General features: G+C 36.7%; 1 protein-coding gene across 1 annotated transcript in view; it reads right to left on the minus strand.

The window, feature by feature from the left end:
• Positions 1-19,648, minus strand: part of grk3 (G protein-coupled receptor kinase 3) — a 72,146-nt gene that overhangs the window by 40,606 nt on the left and 11,892 nt on the right. Inside the window, exon 2 of the mRNA XM_053516128.1 lies at positions 2,353-2,429. Within this exon, the coding sequence (XP_053372103.1) occupies positions 2,353-2,429 (77 nt within the window). The remainder of the gene's footprint in view (positions 1-2,352; positions 2,430-19,648) is intronic.

The raw sequence follows: 19,648 nt of genomic DNA on the forward strand, positions 1-19,648 counted from the left end.
TTGAAGGAGCCCACAATCACTTAGAATCACCACCACAATAAAAAAATTTACAGATTTTTAGTCTTTGGACTCTTCGGCCTCGTTCAGACTACAGGGAAAACCAATTTGTATCATAAATCTGATCTTTAGGACACCGTTATTTGAAAGTGATCAGATCGGATTTGTTTCTGCTCAGACTTTCGATACATTTCCTCTAGGTTTGACCATAACGATACATTCCCCCAAAATGCAATTAGAACTTCCACGTTGTTCTCTGTTTAGGGACTATTATTCTTTATTTCCATGATGCAGTTAAACCAGCAGCTCTTTATGAAAATATGTTAATTTGGCTGAAAATTCAAGGGCGAGACTATTTCGAAAGCGGAAAATAAGACCCTGTGCGCCCTCTTAAAACATATCAATTTTTTATATAACTATTTATTTTCATCTCCATTTTTTTTATCATCTACCTGCATGTTTTTCAACCTTGGATGAATGTCCCATACCACGTGATCATGTGGACTTCTGCGTCAGGTTGTGGTTAATGAACGGTTGCAGACCATCTGATTATGCGTCCAGACTGTGACCAAAGACTGCATAAAAGAACCGAAACTGAACCTTTAGACCCCAGCTACTTAGCTCAGTTACGACCCACAAACTAACAAGCTTAGCTTCAGACAAAATGCTATAGTGGCTGATGTTAATTTTTATGCTAATGCGTATGATTGAGCTCCATCATCCATACCCTGAACATCATCCCATGTCAACTCCTACAAATCTTGTGGGTAGTAAATCTACAACAATTGGAGTTAGCTTCTTAGATACTTAATATAAACCTAATATAAATTTAACTGATGAGTTATTTCTTATGGTGGGGACTGAAGAGTAAATGGACGCAGTCAAAAAGCTAAACCGAAATGAGACGGTCTGAAAAAAAAATCCTTAGTGTATCAAAGAGCTGCGTACACAGGCACTATATGTGATCCCAACAAACACAAGAGTTGGAACAGTGTCAAAAAAGTTTAAAGAAGAAGTGGCTTGAAATTAATAATAATAATAATAAAAGTTTAAGGATGGCAGACGGCAATTAAGACAGTTGAAAATATCAAGAAACCTGAAGTTGAATTCTTTTATTTCCCTGCTGCATAGAGCTGTAAACATTTCAGCAACCTAAGCTAAAGCTACCATGCTACCATTATGTTTCCTCAGTAATCATCATTCTGAATCATTCTGACTCACGATGAGCGAGCAGAGATTGATATAACTGATTTAATCAGAGGGCATGGGGAATACCAGGTGTGACATCATGCATACTAATGAGCAATGAGCAGAGTCTACAGTAGCAGGGACAAACACAACTTAATACTTACCTGCTAAATGCTAAGCTTAAATGTAAAATTTTAAAAGGAAAAAATAGAATTATGCAATGCATAGTGTGTGCTATCAGTTACTTATATTGTACAAGGACAAATGACAGCACACCTTTACAGGACAAGGGATAAGGGGGTAAAAAAAATAAGGGATGATTTTTGGGCAGGTGAACATGACATTAGGACTCATTTAACTACAAACTGTTGGGATTCTCAGCAGCTGGAACAAACTTGCCCTGTGGATTATTCTAAATTGCAAAAGGATTGCTTTGCTGTTCACATTTATCAAAATGATGAAAGTAGCTTCACATAGTTCAAATAAGTAAATAGTTGAAAACAGTTTGTGAAGGAGCGGGAAACTGCAGCTAAAAATTTAGCTATTTCTATTACTTGCTGGATTGTCGTTCATTGTCAAATAAGTAGCTCAATTTCCCTCGACTTTCGGATCTTTACTGATCTCATACATGGCCTATGTATGGAAACCAATCACAGACAGTCCAACTGACAAATCCACCAAAGTGAGAGAAAATGTTAATCCTTGATTACAGTGAAAATCAAATATCCACAGCAATTCAATGTTCCTTCTGACAGTGGCAGCATATGAACTTATGTGCTTAAAAAGCTATTACAGAAAAAAAAAAAAAAGGTTAAGAAAAATCTAGGAGTTTTCCTTACTCTTTTGTTTTACCTTTTAAAAGTTGCTTATATTTAGTGACTGGCAGCTTTATTGAATTTTATTTCACTATTTACGGGACCTGTAGACCAGTACAGTCTGGTGGCATTAAAAAAAAAATAATAATAATAATAAATCATAAAAACTGGCATAAATTTAAAAACACTACAAAAACTTTAATTTCTGTGGGCAGATGGTCTAAAAATAAGCTCTCAGCAATAGAACACAGTCACAAGTGACTTCTTTTTAAATATATTTTTAATTTTACATTTTTAATGCCAAAAGAAGCTTGATGTATTGTTATAAAAGATTGAAGAATAACAGACTTACCAATCTTCTGGTTGAAGATCTTGTCAAAGGTGAGCTCATCTCTCTCTTCCAAATACTTCTGCATCACACTCCGAATACTGGTAAAAGGAAAAGAAAGGCATGTCAAATATCTGGCTAATGAACCAGCACATTAACACTAATGTAAACTATTGGTCATACGAGTGAGGTTTGTGCGTTCGGTGTTTTGCTCTTTATGCCTGAGCTCACCAGCACAAAAGTTATTTAACCCTAACTGATGCAGGAAGTAGCTTGTCATTTCCTAAACAATCATGTCAAAAGTCATATCCTGTGGTCAGGGCAAAGATATTACTTTGTTTCAGAAGGTCAAATAATTGCTCTTGCATCAAGAGAACAAAACATTGAGGATATTGTTGAAACTACTAAAATTTGGTTAAGAACTGTCTAATGCATTATTAAAGCCTAGAAGGATAGGGGTAAACCACCATCTTCGCGGAAGAATTGTGGTTGGAAAAACATCCTGAATGAGGTTGTGATGGGAGATCACTTAAACGCTTGATGAAATCTAATCATAAAAAATATAACAGCAAAACTCACAGCTATGTTTAATAGTGAATGTTAAAGCATTTCATACTCAACATGAAGAGAACAAGAGATTGGGACTAGATAGCTGTTCAGCTTTTTAAAGAAAAAGAAATGGGTAAAAGCTTTCATTTGCTAGGAAGCATAAAAAAAAAGGACTGTGAGGCATTGGAAAAGGTCATGTGTTCTGATCAGTCCAGATTTACTTTGTTCCATCAGGGTAATAAAAAAGGGCTAATGAACTAGCAGTTCTGCAGTTATTTTTTTGATATGGAAAAACCTTTCATTGCACACAATTTTACAGCTCTCAGTATTAATTTCTCTTGTTCAGACTAAGGCTATTAAAAATATCTGCATGGTTTACGGCTATTGATCTACTAAACCGATTCCAAAAAAGTTAGGACACTGTACAAATTGTGAATAAAAAAATGCAATTAAATGGAAGTTTAAAATTTCAATATTTTATTCAGAATAAAATACAGATAACATATCAAATGTTGAAAGTGAGACATTTTGAAATGTTATGCCAAATATTGGCTTATTATGAGTGCTACACATTTCAAAAAAGTTGGGACAGGAAGCAAAAAGAGGACGCAAAAGTTAAATGTACATGTAGAATCATCTGGAGGACCGATTATTAGGTCAATTGGCAACATGATTGGGTATAAAAAGAGCCTCTCAGAGTGGCAGTGTTTCTCAGAAGTCAAGTTGGGTAGAGAATCACCAATTCCCCCAATGCTGCAGCGAAAAATATTGGCGCAATATCAGAAAGGAGTTTCTCAAAGAAAAATTGCAAAGAGTTCGAAGTTATCATAATCTACAGTCCATAATATTATCCAAAGATTCAGAGAATCTGGAACAATCTCTGTGCGGAACGGTCAAGGCCGGAAGACCATACTGGAAGGTAAGTCGGGCTTTTAGACGGCACTGCATCACATACAGGAATGCTACTGTAATGAAAATCACAACATGGGCTCGGGAATACTTCCAGAAAACATTGTCGGTGAACACAATCCACTGTGCCATTCGCTGTTGTAGGCTAAAACTCTATAGGTCAAAAAAGAAGTCATATCTAAACATGATCCATAAGCGCAAGCATTTTTTCTGGGCCAAGGCTGATTTAAAATGGACAGTGAAAAAGTGGAAAACTGTTCTGTGGTCAGACGAATCATAATTTAAAGTTTGTGTGGCATGGGCAGCTTACACATCTGGAAAGGCACCATCAATGCTGAAAGGTATATCCAAGTTCTAGAACAACATATGCTCCAATTCAGACGATGTCTCTTTCAGGGAAGACCTTGCACTTTCCAACATGACAATGCCAGACCACTTACTGCATCAATCACAACATCATGGCTGCGTAGGAAAAGGATCCAGGTACTGAAATTGCCAGCTTGCAGTACAGATCTTTCACCCATTAAACATTTGGCGCATCATAAACAGAACGATGCGACAAAGAAGACCTAAGACAGTTAAACAACTAGAAGCCTGAATGGGACAACATTCCTATTCCTAAAATTGAGCGACTTGTCTCCTCAGTCCCCAAACGTTTGCAGACTGTTATAAAAATAAGAGGGCATTCCACACAGTGTTGAGGCCATGACATTTAAAATTAACTTATTTTTCCCTTAAAATTATAAATTTTCTCAGTTTAAACATTTCATGTGTCATCTATGTTGTATTCTAAATAAAATATTGACATTCAAAACATCCACATCATTGCATTCTGTTTTTATTTACAATTTGTACAGTGTCCCAACTTTTTTGAAATCGGGTTTGTAGATATTACCAGGCAGATATTCATTAATTTATTCCTTATTTAAAAATTGCACTGTCAATTTCACCGATTCCCATTTGTCACATAAAGGATGGCACCGTGAACTGATATATAGGAGTGTGATTATCCATCAATGTGAAATGCCCATTTTATAATGAACAAAATAACTCTTCAGGGGAATCAATCAGATTGACAGATCAAGAGAAAGTAAAGAGCAACTACTTTATAAGTTTTAAGTAAAATTAACTGATCTTCACTGTACACAACAGAATGTCATTGAACTGAAACATCAGTTTTAGCAGTAAGATTGAGTAAGTTAAGTGTGCTTTTTTTCTTTCAGCATCCATGCTAACATAATTACTCTCTCAGTGAGTGTACAGAGAACAGCCAAATCAAACAGGGCCCCATATCCTTAGCTCTACCAGATTACACTGAACCGTTGGTTTTGGAGCCAGTTTAAGTGATCTGGGCTAGTGAAGATGGGCCGAGGACTAACAAAGTCCAACCATCTATAAACACGCAATTGTAATTTTAAAACCAGTTAATCATTGGTCTTAGTTGGAGAAAAAATGATTTACATCCGAAAACAGTTCATCCTGAAAAGATGAAGGAGGCAAGGGTCCTTTCATCAATGCTTCAGTCATTACGTTACACTAAATCGTTAGCTAAATGTTGAAGAGCAAGGAAGTTTATAATATCAGCCTAAGACATGGAACCCCAAATCTATCAGGCATTTGATACTTTCTGTAAATTCTAATTTAAATCAGTAAAGGGCATGTAAATGTATTTCTGCACACTCGCCAGGATTTAGAACGGCAAACTTGTGTCACGCACACTCGGTCCGCGACCGGCAATAGGACCCGGAAATAATACGGTCGCGAAGCATAAAAGGAGACAAGATGGCGCGGCACATCGCTCAGTCATTGAGTTTACCCATGTTGCTTCGGACGCTTTCGCAGAGTGTGTGTTAATAGGACGCAGGTTAAATTGTGTTTATCCCTCGCTCCCCATTCGAGAGAGTCCTTAAAACAATCACGTGGTTATCCTGCCTACTCGTGTTACTTGCCCGTATCCATATTACACAAAAATGCGGTGGGGGGGGAATAAATAAATGCACTCCCTTGCGTCCGCAGCAGTTGGTTGAACTGTTCGACATAAAAATGCAACAGACAGACACACAGAGATTCCTGCCTTTATTAGAAATAAAAATATATATTCAGCCCCCTCCCACCAAAGCTTCGAGTATTCAATGTCGATCACTACCGAATACTCAAAGCTCAAAAAATGGTATTCGGACCAGCCCTAAATATTAGCTGGCATGGTAGCAAACCGAAACAGGAAACTTAAAGATAGTAAAATGAGTTTCAATTCAATAATTACAAAATCCACTGAACAAACTTGTTAGTATTCAGCTTAAAACGTTTTTTTTTTCTCCTCCTCTATTTTTACATGTAAAAATAATCATGATTTACAACAATGATCCAAAGACACTGGAGCCTAATAAATGATGGGCTGATCAGCCTCAGATATAACAGATTCTGTGCCAGTCAAATTAACACCCACGGTCATCCGGAAATCACAAGTTCAATCCCGGGTGAGTCTAGGGGCCAGATTGGCTGTGCTTTCTGGGGGAGAGGTGGAATATATTTAAGCACTCCCATGTGGTACTTTTCACCGTCCCTGGTTGGAGATGTCAGCTTATTTCCAGTTAGATTTTATTTATACAAAGAGAAAAAAAAATCTCCCCCTGTAACGTGGAGCATTCTCTGCATAACTAAGCACTAAACTCAAACCAAGGAATGAGTAAAATAATTGGGAGGTTTCTGAGGAAAGTTGGCATGTTGTTTACTGCTGATCTGGAAAGTTAATCACCTGGCACATGTAGACAAATCTGATTAAATTGATTCATTTAATTGATTTAATTAGGGTTAATTAAGAAACATGGGAATGCCCTTGGTTAGTTTTAGTAGACTCAAATTTTGTAGGTTTTGTTGAAGTGCGATTCTTGAGTTCTGATAGCAACCAAGGCCATCAAGTTTTTTCTATCCAACTACAAGCCAACGGCTTGAAACTTTACAGCTTGAAACCTTAATCAACAAAGATTTAAAGGAACAAACAACTGCATTTTTATAGAATAAATGTAAGGCCACTGTTCTACAATAGTCCCATGCCTTGCCTGATTCTGCCAAAGAACCTGTTCTTTACTCTGTATCCTTAGAAGATATCATACCCATGGAGGACATGGCCAAGCTGCCCTGAGAGAGCGTGATAATTCGGCTGGGAGAATGAATCAATTAACACCCCTCCATTAGCACCCAGCCAAAGCCCTGCTGACAATCAGAATGCAGGTCAAGGGACAGCCGTCCCCTTACACATTTTATGGCAGTGAGCAAATAGGTTAAGGTCTATGGATGTAACAGTACATGTATTTGTACCATGCTGCTCAGTACACCATGTTCAATGTGTGTTGTCATCTGAATGAATATAGTCTAGCTTTAAACATGCATGTTATGCAGGTAACTCTACTTTTGCTCTGGCCATTTGACCAAAACAAACAGAGATACTTGCCAAGATACAGTGGGTCTTCCATTCTTACTTCCATTTGTGCGTGTGTGTGAGAAAGCAGAATTCAAACTCCGGTTCCTCTCTGTTTCCATAACAGAGCTGCAACTTGGCAACTGAATTAAACCATGTTCAGTAATGTGACTGCTGCAGTGCACCGGAACAACACCTCACTATGTTTCTCTAGGTGAAGAGGAAAACCGTTGTGTAAATCACTTGAAGATTTATTTATCAGTAAAGCTTGTCATTCAAGAGAACCAATAAAGGCATGTGGACGGTCTAAGTTGTCAATGTTGTTTAATGTTGTACATTAAAATTTAAGGTGTGCTGTTTCATTTAAATCAACTCATGCACTGAGTAACATGCAAGGAAACATTCCTTTCTTGCCACAGTGACTGCAGCTGTGTTGCTAGCTAACTTTAAGAAAAATGAAAAGCAGCAAAACATACGTCCATTGCTTTGAATTAGCTAAAACAGTCAGGGTTTCTGTAGGAAATGAAAGCTTGCACTACGTTTTTATAAACTAGCGTAAATACATGAACATGACCTCTAGCTGCTATGTGACTTTTCCTCTTAATGGTGGTTTCGAATGCTGTCTTATTTGCTTACACAAGCAAGAAACAACATAAAATCATATGCTTTGATTAACTGCACTCCTAAAAAAAAAAAAATGCAGAAAACTAGGTGTTAATGTACACCTATCCTTCAGATTAAAGGCATTATTGAGTAAAAACAGGGGGAAATCCATTTTTTTTTCCTTTGTGTGGTAACTGAAGTATAGAAAATGAGTACACAATTATTATTTTTTTTTATAAATGAAAATGTATTTGCATGCATTTGAGGTGGTGAAACGTCGCTAATCCTCTATAATGCTACAAGTGGAACGCTTTAAACTATACACATTAGCATTTTCTGTGGTAGGAGCAAATTATTTGCCAAGCATATTTAAAAATAGCAATCATGACCGAGGACACACAAGAGAGGGATGGATCCTCTACAGTTTAAAATCAAATACAAGGGGGAACCTTAGGTTTCATAATTAAAGTAGTAAAGGGAAGTTATGAGATATGAGTCATGCTATAGTGTATGCAAACAATATAATTCTTAGTTAAGTATACTGGTGTCACACACAAAACATTTCTAGCAGTAACAACAGACACCGAACATGACTTTAAACTAGATTCCAAGATGGGGGTGAAGTCAAATTTACCTACACCATAGCTAAATATATTCAAACTCATTTTCACACAATACCTGACATTTAAACCTGGTTATAACTCGGTATCTTGGATCAGATGGGTCATTTAAGAATGTGAAATGTCAAAGTAATAGAGAAAGATTAATTTAAGCTTTTATTCCTCAGGTCTGCCCACAAATCTACTGAATTGAAGTCAAGGCTATGCGATGGCCTGACCAATACCTTGACTTTATTGTCCTTAATTCATTTTGTGACAACAAGTATACTTGGTGTTATTATCAATTTAGAAGTCCCATTTCAATTCAATTCTATTTGTATAGCACTTTTAACAATTGTCATTGTTGCAAAGCAGCTTTACACAATCAAAAGAAACTATGGAAGTTTGTATGAAATGTGAATGTGTGTGAATCAAAATTATAAGATTGCATCCAAGCTTTAACCTCCTGGTTGATGTCTTGAGTTGTTTCAATATGTCCATATAAGCCTCCTTGGGATGCTGTCTATTTTGTAAAGTGCATTAGTGCCTCTTGGAACAAAGCACCCCCACAACATGATGCTGCCACCCTCCTGCTCTATGGTTGGGTTGGTTTTCTTCAGCTTGTAAGACTCCCCCCTCTTCCCCTTCAGATAACACATCATTATTCCCCCAAACAGTTTCATCAGACCAGAGAACATTTCTCCAAGATGTAAAATCTTTGTCCTCATGCAAACTGTAGTCTCACATTTTATGGTGGCTTTAATGCAGTGCCTTTTTTCTTGCTAAGCAGCTCTTTAGGTTATGTTTGATGTGTTTTACAGTAGATATAGATCCCTTTTTGTACCCTTTTCAGCTGGTGTCTTCACAAGGACCTTTGTTGCTGTTGTAGGATTGATTTGTACTTTTTGTACCAAAGTATGTCGAGCTTTAGTAAACTACAGTAAATGCATATTTCCTTCCTGAGTTAAAATACATCCACAGGTACACCAAGTCAATTAGTCCGTCAGGAGCAAAACCATGACAGTATTTTCTGGAATTTTTCAAGCTGTTTAAAGGAACAGTCAGCTGAGAGTACGTAAACTTCTGACTCACTGGAATTGTGATATAATGAATAATCAGTAAAATAATCTCTCTTTTGTTTAAACATTTGTTGAAAAAAATACTTGTGCCATGCATGAAGTAGATATCCTAACTGATTTGCGAAAACTATAGTTTTTTTTTTTTTTTTAATGAAATCTGTGGCTTTGTGGAAAAATCAGTTTTAATGACTTCAACCCAAGTGTACATAAACTGTCAGCAGTGCAAAGCAAAGCTTAGGCATTCACGAGTATAAAACTTTAGAGGTAGGACTTTTTATTTGCTGTTCATGGTTTTAAATATACAACAAAATCTGAAAAGAATCTATCTAATATATTCAATAATTTTCAATACTCTACAGCATTGCAATCCAAATCAAATCAGCAATTGAGTACTGTGATAATATTGTATCAGCTAGTTCCTGGTCATTCCTTTCCCCATCATTGAGATGTAAAATCATCAGTACTGTACAAAGCTTTTTTTACAAACTCACTCCTAAAAAAGTTCCATGCTGTTTCGTACACAGCCTGGAAAAGAAAATATACTTTTATAAATTTGTTTTTGCATTTTGAAAAATTTGGAGGAAAATATTTCAATGAGTGATGCGGCCCAGCAGCACTGTGACTTGGTGTAAATCTAGTTTCCTTAAGATAATGTGAAATGACAAAAAGCCTCTTTACTTCCTTTACTTCCGCAATTCGTAATCCACGTTATGAGTTATGATTGATTCAGGTGTTTGAACCAATTAATCTACTAGTAGCAGTAGGGATGCACCGAATGTTCGGCAACCGAAATTATTCGGCCGAAAATAGCCAAAAAATAAGTAAAAAAAACAGAATAAATTTTGCATTTTTAATGATGCGATCAAATAGTAACCCGCGTGGAGTGAGAGGCGCACGCTTTATGCAGCAAACATGTCAGCAGTGTGAAAGCACTTAAAAGTGTCAGAGAAAGAGGCAAAAAACGGCCGTTTGCAGACACTGTTCTGCTGAATTGTCCAGAGGGGGTGCATCTGCAAAAACGTACAGCACTTCAAGTTTTATTTATCACTTAAAATCAAGACACCCCTAACATTATGCAGAGTACGAGAAAGACACGGCGGCGGCTACAGCAACAGCAGCAGCGAATCCACATTTTTTGCACTATTCAATGCACATTTGTTGTTGTATACGTACAGAGTTACATTCTTTCAGCAGTCAGTTATAGGCCTAACATAGGCTATTCAAGAAGGTGGGTTCAAAGATGGCCAAATAAAAATATTTTTTTATTTTACTAATTTATTTATTTTAAGTTATATTATGCTTTGTTTGTATTATATCTGCTGAAAAAAAAGTTTAGTGTTAAATGAATATTTTGAAATTGTATTTTTGTTATTTGATTTATTTCTCTAAAAAGCAACACAAAATAGTAAAAAGCTAATTTTTACAATTTAATAAATAATTGATATAAATTGGCAAAATAAATGGAAAAAATACGAAACACTGCGTTCGGTATTCGGCCTTCGGCCAAGCATTTCATTATTATTCGGCTTCGGCCAAGAATTTCATTCCGGTGCATCTCTAAGTAGCAGCCGCAAAATAAAGCTGCCCACAAAGATGGCACCAGCAACAAGATCAAGAGACTAGTTGAGGGGGTGGCAAGGACTACGTATACTAAGCTAGATGTTTAACTTATTGCCAAAATAGTCTCACTATAATAAAAGTGAATTAATCAAAGGCTAGTTTTATCACCTATGTTTTTAGAAAGAAAGATGTTTCTATGTGCATTACTTTTGTTTGCACATTAATTTGTTTACAATTTAAATTCCTCCCCCCACCTCCAAACATCTGCATACAAATACACCCCTAGTACCTGTCTAGTACAGAATTTTATCAAATTTCCCAGCAGCATATCAACTACCCACTTCCAAGGGATCCTAGAGGTGATAACGATTTGACTGTCAGTGGTGTATCACATAGTGCAAGGCTCTTTCAAACTATTTGGAAGAAATGCACTTAGAAACTGTCAATAAACATCAAAGAAAAAATCTAATTAACCTGTTATCAGGCACAGGAGACCCAAATCCATTATCCAGCTGTGTTGGGGAGAGTGAAACCAAATTGTAAGCTTAATAATACAACTCTATAAATAATAATTTGCCATGTCACACTGTTTAGCCATGACACGTTTTCATGTATAGTCCTCTCTGAAAGTACAAAATCAGACAATTTTAACATTAATAAAAAAAAAGGATTACAAAGGCTTTAGAGCTGTCTGCAGAAGAGAAGCAAGCTATTTTGAAGGTCACATCAGCACCATCACACAAGCGTTAGACAAAGCTAATACAACAACTGAAACCCGCCTGGAATCAGTGTTCTACCAACAACCAGATATCAAACAGGTTGTTCACATAAAACAGCAGAAATAGCTCAGGAAACTAAGATTTATTTGCATATGTTGTACTTAAACTGAAGAAAAGAGACCAAATGTGTTGGATAGGCACAAAACAGAGGTTGAAGTTGTGCCACATGGGAAACACAAAGGAAAAAACATTCATGATCTTGGTAATGGACTTTTAATTTAACTTTTAACTAAAGACATTCAAAAAAATTGCAATAATAAGATTTTTCACCCCACCATCAAACAGCTGCGTCAGATTGCTAGAATATGGCTCATTTAATTATCTTCATTTTTATATCCACAGCCTAGAACAAGTGGCAAGGACTACGTATACTAAGCTAGATGTTTGACTTACTGTCAAAATAGCCTCACTATAATAAAAGTGAATTAATCAAAGGCTAGTTTTATCACCTATGTTTTTAGAAAGAAAGATGTTACCATGTGCATTACTTTTGTTTGCACATTAATTTGTTTACAATTTAAATTCATTTGTGCTAAAACGTATATACTGTACATTTTGACTGCAATCTCAAGCTAACATGATTATATTTTTTATGTCCTCCCACAGTCCACCTTCTCCATTGGTCCTCATTTCCATTGTCCCACTTCTTTCAAGCCCCTATTCATCAACGACTCAAACATTTTTTCGGTATCTTTTGAGCATTTCGCTCTCAAACAACACTGGCAGCTCTTCCCAGGCTTTCAAACACTTGCAGGCATGCAGTAAAAATCTCACCTCTTTGCCAAATAGACTTAGCCTCCACCCAAAGAGAATGTAGCAGGGCAGCGCTAGCTCTGCAACCCCCATATACAACTGGCTACTATTTGTTATCATATGCTGTTTTTTTTTCTTCCTGAAATGAAAACAGCATCTTGTTACCATTATTCACACAGTGCCTGTTCAATGGCAGGAATATGTATGCAGATGTCCTAAAACCTTCGTATTGACAATTACTTCTGTTTACTTAAAATATCAGAATTTACACAACGTGTTAATTAGCAGGTGTTCCAAATTTTAAAAAGGGGGTTGCAAAAGTTCTCAAGAAAGATTATTATTTTCTGGATTATAAAACCAACAGTTTTTATTGAAAAAGGAAATATCAGAACATGGTTAAAACCAATACGAAAGTAAAACTCACTCTTCCGAACCTGATATGCGCCTCCTACAGTCTGCAATACTTCCAAACACTGAACTCTTGAATTTAAATATTTTATGTCAGCATGTCACTGAGGACTAATCTTTTAGCTAAAGACCCAAATATGCCTCCGGAGATGATATTTGTACAGATTGAACAAAGTCAGATAAACAAATGTAAGTAAAATGTAACACTGCGTTATATACAAAGCATAATTCGAAGGATTGAATTATTTCAATTTCAATCTCTGCATGTTATACAGATGGAGCTGGAAACTGGACATCCCGGTGTTCTTGTTTTGCTAGCAAGAAGCTAAGCAGCTTACTTGGAGTGCTGTACGTCTCCCAAACTACAACAGCGGCTATGGTGCGTCACTTCGTTAACAAGGAAGGAACTCCTGTGGTGGCATTTTACAAACCAAATTCATAATAAAATGCATAGAAATTTCATGTCTTCCTTTTTTTTTTCCCCTCTCCACACTGTACCAACTAGTCAGAGGAGACTAAAACAAACGGTTTTGTCCATGCTATGGGGATACTTTTCATCTGGAAGGAATGCAAATCTTGTGAAGAGAAAATAAATGGAGAAATGCCACACAATATTGGAGGAAAATGTGTTTAAGTCTACTGTATAACGACGATTTGGGAGAGGATTAATCTGTCAGTGCAAAACAAATTGATTTTAAATCTGAAAATCGAGCAGGGAAAAATGTATATACAATAATTTCTAATGCAAAAAATACTTATGACCATGATAGGACTTTGCAGATGGTTTATTTTAGGGCTGTGCGATATGCACAAAAGAAACCCATCACGATTTTCTTAATGGTAAGGCTAAAAGAAACGGAAAAAATTTTTGGCCCCTTATTTATAAACTTTACCGAAACAACAAAGTATGTATCATGTATCATGAACAATATTGCGTTTTGATTTTAATCACGATTTTGACACACACACACACACACACGTTTTAAAGCCTGAATATGAAACATTTTTCCAAAGGAAAACAATTACATCTTCATCAAAGACCTGTAGCATGTCTCTAAAACAGACCTAAGGCAAAAAAAAGTTTTTAAATCACCTAGAAAAGGTGTAACAAAATGTCTCTAGCACAGACCTATGGAAAAAAAGTAAATGTGTGTGTCCCTGTTTCTGCAGTCTATTTGTTGCTGCGTTGTGATTGGTTCAAATATCTGTGGGAAAAGTCATGAACGCGCAAAAAATTGTGCTGTAAGGCGATTTAGAAAGGCGATTTCGTGCATATTCACATCACAATTTCGATACGATTCACAATCCCTAGTTTATATCCAGGCATTACATGAACCAATCAACTATAACATTATTAATAATGTTTATTATCTTTTTACAATTGCACGTGTTACAGGGAGGGATATACTGGGCAGCAAGAAAAGACTCAACAGTTGAATTGTTGGAAGCCAGAAAAGTGCAGAGGATCTGCGGGTCTGAGCTACTTTGACAAAGAAAAACCTGACGTAGCTACACAACAGGGATGTTCAAAAATTGTTTAGGGGGCATGGCAGAGTTCTAGATGTTGACTTCAAAGCCTCCAAATCTAATGAGATGTCCTGAACAAACGGATTTGATTGACAGAAGCCCCACCTCTCAAAGGCCTTAAAGGATCAGCTGCTAAAGTCTTGATGCCAGATACTACAGCACACCTTATGAGGTCTTGTGCAGTTCACACCATGGCAAGTCCGACCTGTTTTAGTGGGTGGCACAAGGGCGAACTATACAACATAAGGAGAGTGATTTTAATGTTAAGGCTGATAGAGAAATGAAAATAAAGGTTTTTTTGGCCCCTCATTTATAAACTTTACTGTAACAACAAAGTATATCATTTGATCATAAATCTGTCAGAGCAGGAAGCAAACAAATGAGATGCCCATTGAGATGAATTAACCAAATTGCTTGTATACCACAGAGTATAATATAATATAATATTTCGATAACTAAAGTATACGTCTCATCAGAAGGTCAGTAAGCACACAGCATGTTAATTGCAGCTTTCAGAAACAGGGCTCACGTGTGTAGTATTTTCAAAGACAGAACAATGACTAAAGCCTGATTTTATGAGATTATCCCTGATGATTTAGCAGAATATGATGCAATATAAACAAAAGGCCTTCACTGTCCAGGCTGAGAACACAATAAAATGAAAGATACCAGAATGAGTGTGAAATAAATTTAAGAGCAATTTAAATTACACTGTGCTGGACTGCAAGAATAAAAAATCCCAGTCATCTTCCTCTGATCAATAAAATTCATCTAACATTACAAAACATCCTTCAAAGGCTCCACCTTTGGAGTCCTCCTCATCCGATATTACTGATTTTATTACCGTTTTATGATGCCTGAAAACACACTCACATTGCATTAGCCAATTCTCCAAAAAGAGCACATCCTCTTAAGGGCTTGTGCACCCATTCCACATGTGAAATGGCCACATCCTGGGCTGATTTCAAGTGAGGATATATGCCCTGCAATGAGTTGGTCACTGCCAAACACCTTTGTGAGGTTTTATAGGTTTGGCTTGACCAAACCTACATTGCCACATACTGTAACCTCTCAAACAGACAAGATGGACTGATTGGCTCCATCCGGACTCGAGTCTTCGACGCTGATTTAATAAACATGAAAATATACAATTTCCCACTTTAACAGGAGTAAGAACATACATTGCTATATCAGGACAGCTCCGCCATTACCTTGCTCAGATAAACAAACTGTTTTAATGCTTTCCTGTGACACATTAAAAGCAGAACTATGCAACTGTTGCTAATGACTTGTGGTGGCAATGAAGGACATTATCTCAGCTGCCTAAAATTGTTTACATTATTGTTATCTGGCAACAAGATGTTAGCAGGAGATACTTTAAGACATGTAAAATGAAAGGTAAGGCCTCCACAGATTGGACTTGCCAGCACATTCCACATGGGCTAAATTAGATTAGATTTGGAAGCCAAGTCAACACCTTGGACTCCTTGTTTTTTAAACGATTCCTGGACAATGTGTGTGTCAGGATGCATTATTCTGCTAAAAGAGACTACAAATACTGATGCCATGAAGGGGTGTAACCGGTCTGAAACAACGTTTAGGTAGGTGGTACGTGTCAAAGTAACAGCCACATGAATGCCAAGTCGCAAAACCTCCCAGCAGGACATTGCAATATAATCAGACTGCCTCTACTGGCTTATCTTCATCACATCATGTAACCTGGTACCATCTCTTTTCTAGATAAGAAATAAACACACGGACCCAGAAAGTATAAAACAAAATGTGACTTCAGTCCAGTCCACACTTTACCACTGCTCCATGATAGTTTTTTTTCGTAGGCACATTCAGTGGGATCCAGGGGTAAGGTTTAACATTCTAAAAAGGTTGGGGCTACGTAGCACTATGATTTCACAACAGTGAGCTGTGATGTATGCAGTGTGTGTTTTAACACCTTTATATCACTGCCAGCATTCACTTTTTCGGCAATCTGTGCTGCATTTGCACTTTTGTGGGCATGTGCCTTGGTTCACAGGTTGCCCTTTCCTAGACCACCTTGATAGATGCAGTACAAAGCAGTGGATACCAAAAATCCTCCCTAAAGAGCTGCCATTTTTGGAGATCCTCTGACATGTCATGTAGCCATAGCAGTTTGACTATTACCGAAGTTGCTTGTACCCTAACACTGGAGCTGGGCGGTATGACCAAAAATTTATATCACGGTATTTTTCTAAATTATATCGATGTCACGGTATTTGACGCCATTTTTTTTTTCCCATGCATGATTAGGTGTTAACCCCATTTCCTAATAAATTAGAGAATAATTACTGCAGTATATTGGCTTACATTGACCGGACTAGTATTAACCCAGGTTTGATTGGTCTCACAAAATGCTGCTGTTTACAAAGAGGTGACAGTGGCACTCATAATTGTAATGAGGTGAAGAAATCAGAATTCATGACTTGCAATCAAAATACACAACACTTTATTGTGCAAGTTGAAAACATCTTTAAGCTGGCTACAATGTAAAGAACATGTTCCCTGTAACTGCAAAATAAAAACTTTATCCACTGGACTTTCATTAAGGCAAACTACCTGAAACAGGTACAATCCCCCTCTCAAACAATGTCCCGCGGCAGGACGTTCCACCGCTCTGTGTTCCTGACGCTTTGTATGCACACACTCACCGGTATTGGGGTATATGAAAAATTTATAATTTTTTTTTTTTAAAACACAGGTATTCGGTATGAAAAGGTATACCGCCCAGCCCTACCTAACACATGCCCATTTCTTCTTCTTCAAACACATCAACTTTGTGTACTGACTGTTTCCTTGCTACCTAAATCCCACCCTATAACAGCTGCCACTGTAATGAGTGCACTATTCATTTCACCTGTCAGTAGTTATGCTGATTGGTGTACGTCACTTAAATTTGTTATTTCACCAAGATTACTTCTGCATGATTTCACGGATATTGGACTCCACCTCTGACACACAAGGATTATTTTTTTTAAAAGAAAGAGAACGCTTATAAAATTAAGATAGATTATTGATTGAAGTGGTGTTTAAAGGTCATATTTCAAGAAATTTTACGGAACTCTGGATGCAATGATCAATCAACTGGGTATGAGGACCGGCCAACAGTCACTTAATTATCTGTCGTCTCTTAACTATCCGATCGTATAAAATGATAGTAATGATGCAAAACGCAAGTCACCAGTCACATAAAAATGCCATAAAGGCTGGCGATTTTACCAAGGTTTGTTGACCCAACATTTTTTTATTTAAGAAAATTATGTTTAGTGAGAGACTGCTCCACAACCGGCGTGTTGCAGAGTTTGCAATGTTTGATTCTTTTTTATATATATTAGTGTTATCCTCTTGCATAAGTAGACGCATCTGTGTACAACTAGCATGTGTGTACAAAAGACCAATAGCTCAGCCACCGTTACTAGCCAAGAGCTGGATTTACATGATTCTATTTGTACAATCCTCATCGACTGACTTGCCTCCACTTCACACCCCTGCAATCATCTTTATTTTAACAGTGAACTATGTCTTAAATCTGTTCAGGTTTTTCTAAAAAACTCTTGGCAAATCGAAGGTTTACATACAGTGGAGGTTTTGGTAGATATCAACAAGAGCAACATGTGCAACATATGGTAATATAAAACAATGGTATATAAAAGACTTCACTAATTTTTTTTTAAGAGACAATAATTTCTTAACTTTTTCCACCATTAACGTGACCTAAAACCAAAACAAATTAAGTATATACACCCTCTTATAATTTGTGGCTGTGCTCACAATTAACCAACCACATTTAAACTCATGTTAAATAGTGGTCTGGACACACTTGCCATCATTTAAAGTGAAACCCCAAATAAAGTACAGCTGTTCTAGTGGGATTTTCTTAACATTTGCAAAGTGTTACTTACAGCAAAATCCATGGTCTGCAAAGACCTTACATCACAGGGATTTCATTTCTATATCTTAAATCTGGTATCAATCAGGAAAAGAGCATCAAAGGAATTTTCAATACATAAATATACGATGGAACGCAGTGAAGACTGTCATCAACATGTGAAGGAAAAAAATTACAAAAGATATGACCTCCCTCAAATGAATAAAAAAACAAAAAGAAAACTGGTCAGGTAGGCCACCAGGAGACCTACAAGAGCATTAAAGGAGTTGTAAAATTTCTGGCCTGAAAATCCGGATTATGTACTAGTGCTGCACGATTAATCATATCGCAATCGCGATGTCAGCCTATGTTGTCAGTATGACATTACAGCAAATGTTGCGATTATTTTAAATAAACAAATGCATTCGCGGACGTAACAACACATTCAAGAGCTGCATGGCCATTTTTTATGTCAAAAATAAAAAATAATCAGTCAGTCTTTTGCAGCGCGTGTGCTGGGGTCACGTGACTTTCCGCAGCGCAGTGTGGAGACGGGAGAAAATGGATACAGAAGAAACCGCCGCTGAACTTGTGCCCAGAAAAAAATGCAACCTTTTTAATTTAGCGATATTTTGGTTTCAGGATATCGGACACTGCGCAGAAAGAGGTACTGTGCAAAACTGGCAAAACTAAAGTCACGACAAATTTATATCAGCACCTGAAGCAACACAGAGAAAAGTATGATGAATGCATGGCGGTAAAAGCCAAGTGTCAAAAAGACCACTAGAAATGTCTCATTTTAATTATTTTCATGATTATTAGCATGACTCTAAAATTAATATGTTTAAAGGACACTTTTCTTTTCTTTAATCTTTCCTTCATCATTAGATTAAAAATGGTGAGTGATTTGATAAGAATACCAATAACGTATATGTTACATCCTCCTTAAATGTCCCTGTTTTGGGACAAAATGTAAAAAATATATTTTTTAAAATGGGTATTTGTTTTGTTTATCTGTACTTTTGACTTTTAATTTTATTTTAAAGTTGATTTAATGTAATGTAAAGATGTTACGGTTATTTAATTTTGTACAATTTTGTTTTAATTTAAAAATATTGTTTATTTCCAGTTGCTAGATTGCACTGTATACTATATCTCAGTTGAGAAGTTCAAATTTCAGCATTATTCCTTTATTCCTATTATTTCATGCATTTTCCTTTATAAAACATCAAGTT

The sequence above is a fragment of the Clarias gariepinus genome, chromosome 17 (assembly GCF_024256425.1).
Source record: "Clarias gariepinus isolate MV-2021 ecotype Netherlands chromosome 17, CGAR_prim_01v2, whole genome shotgun sequence".
NCBI classification, from domain to species: domain Eukaryota; kingdom Metazoa; phylum Chordata; class Actinopteri; order Siluriformes; family Clariidae; genus Clarias; species Clarias gariepinus.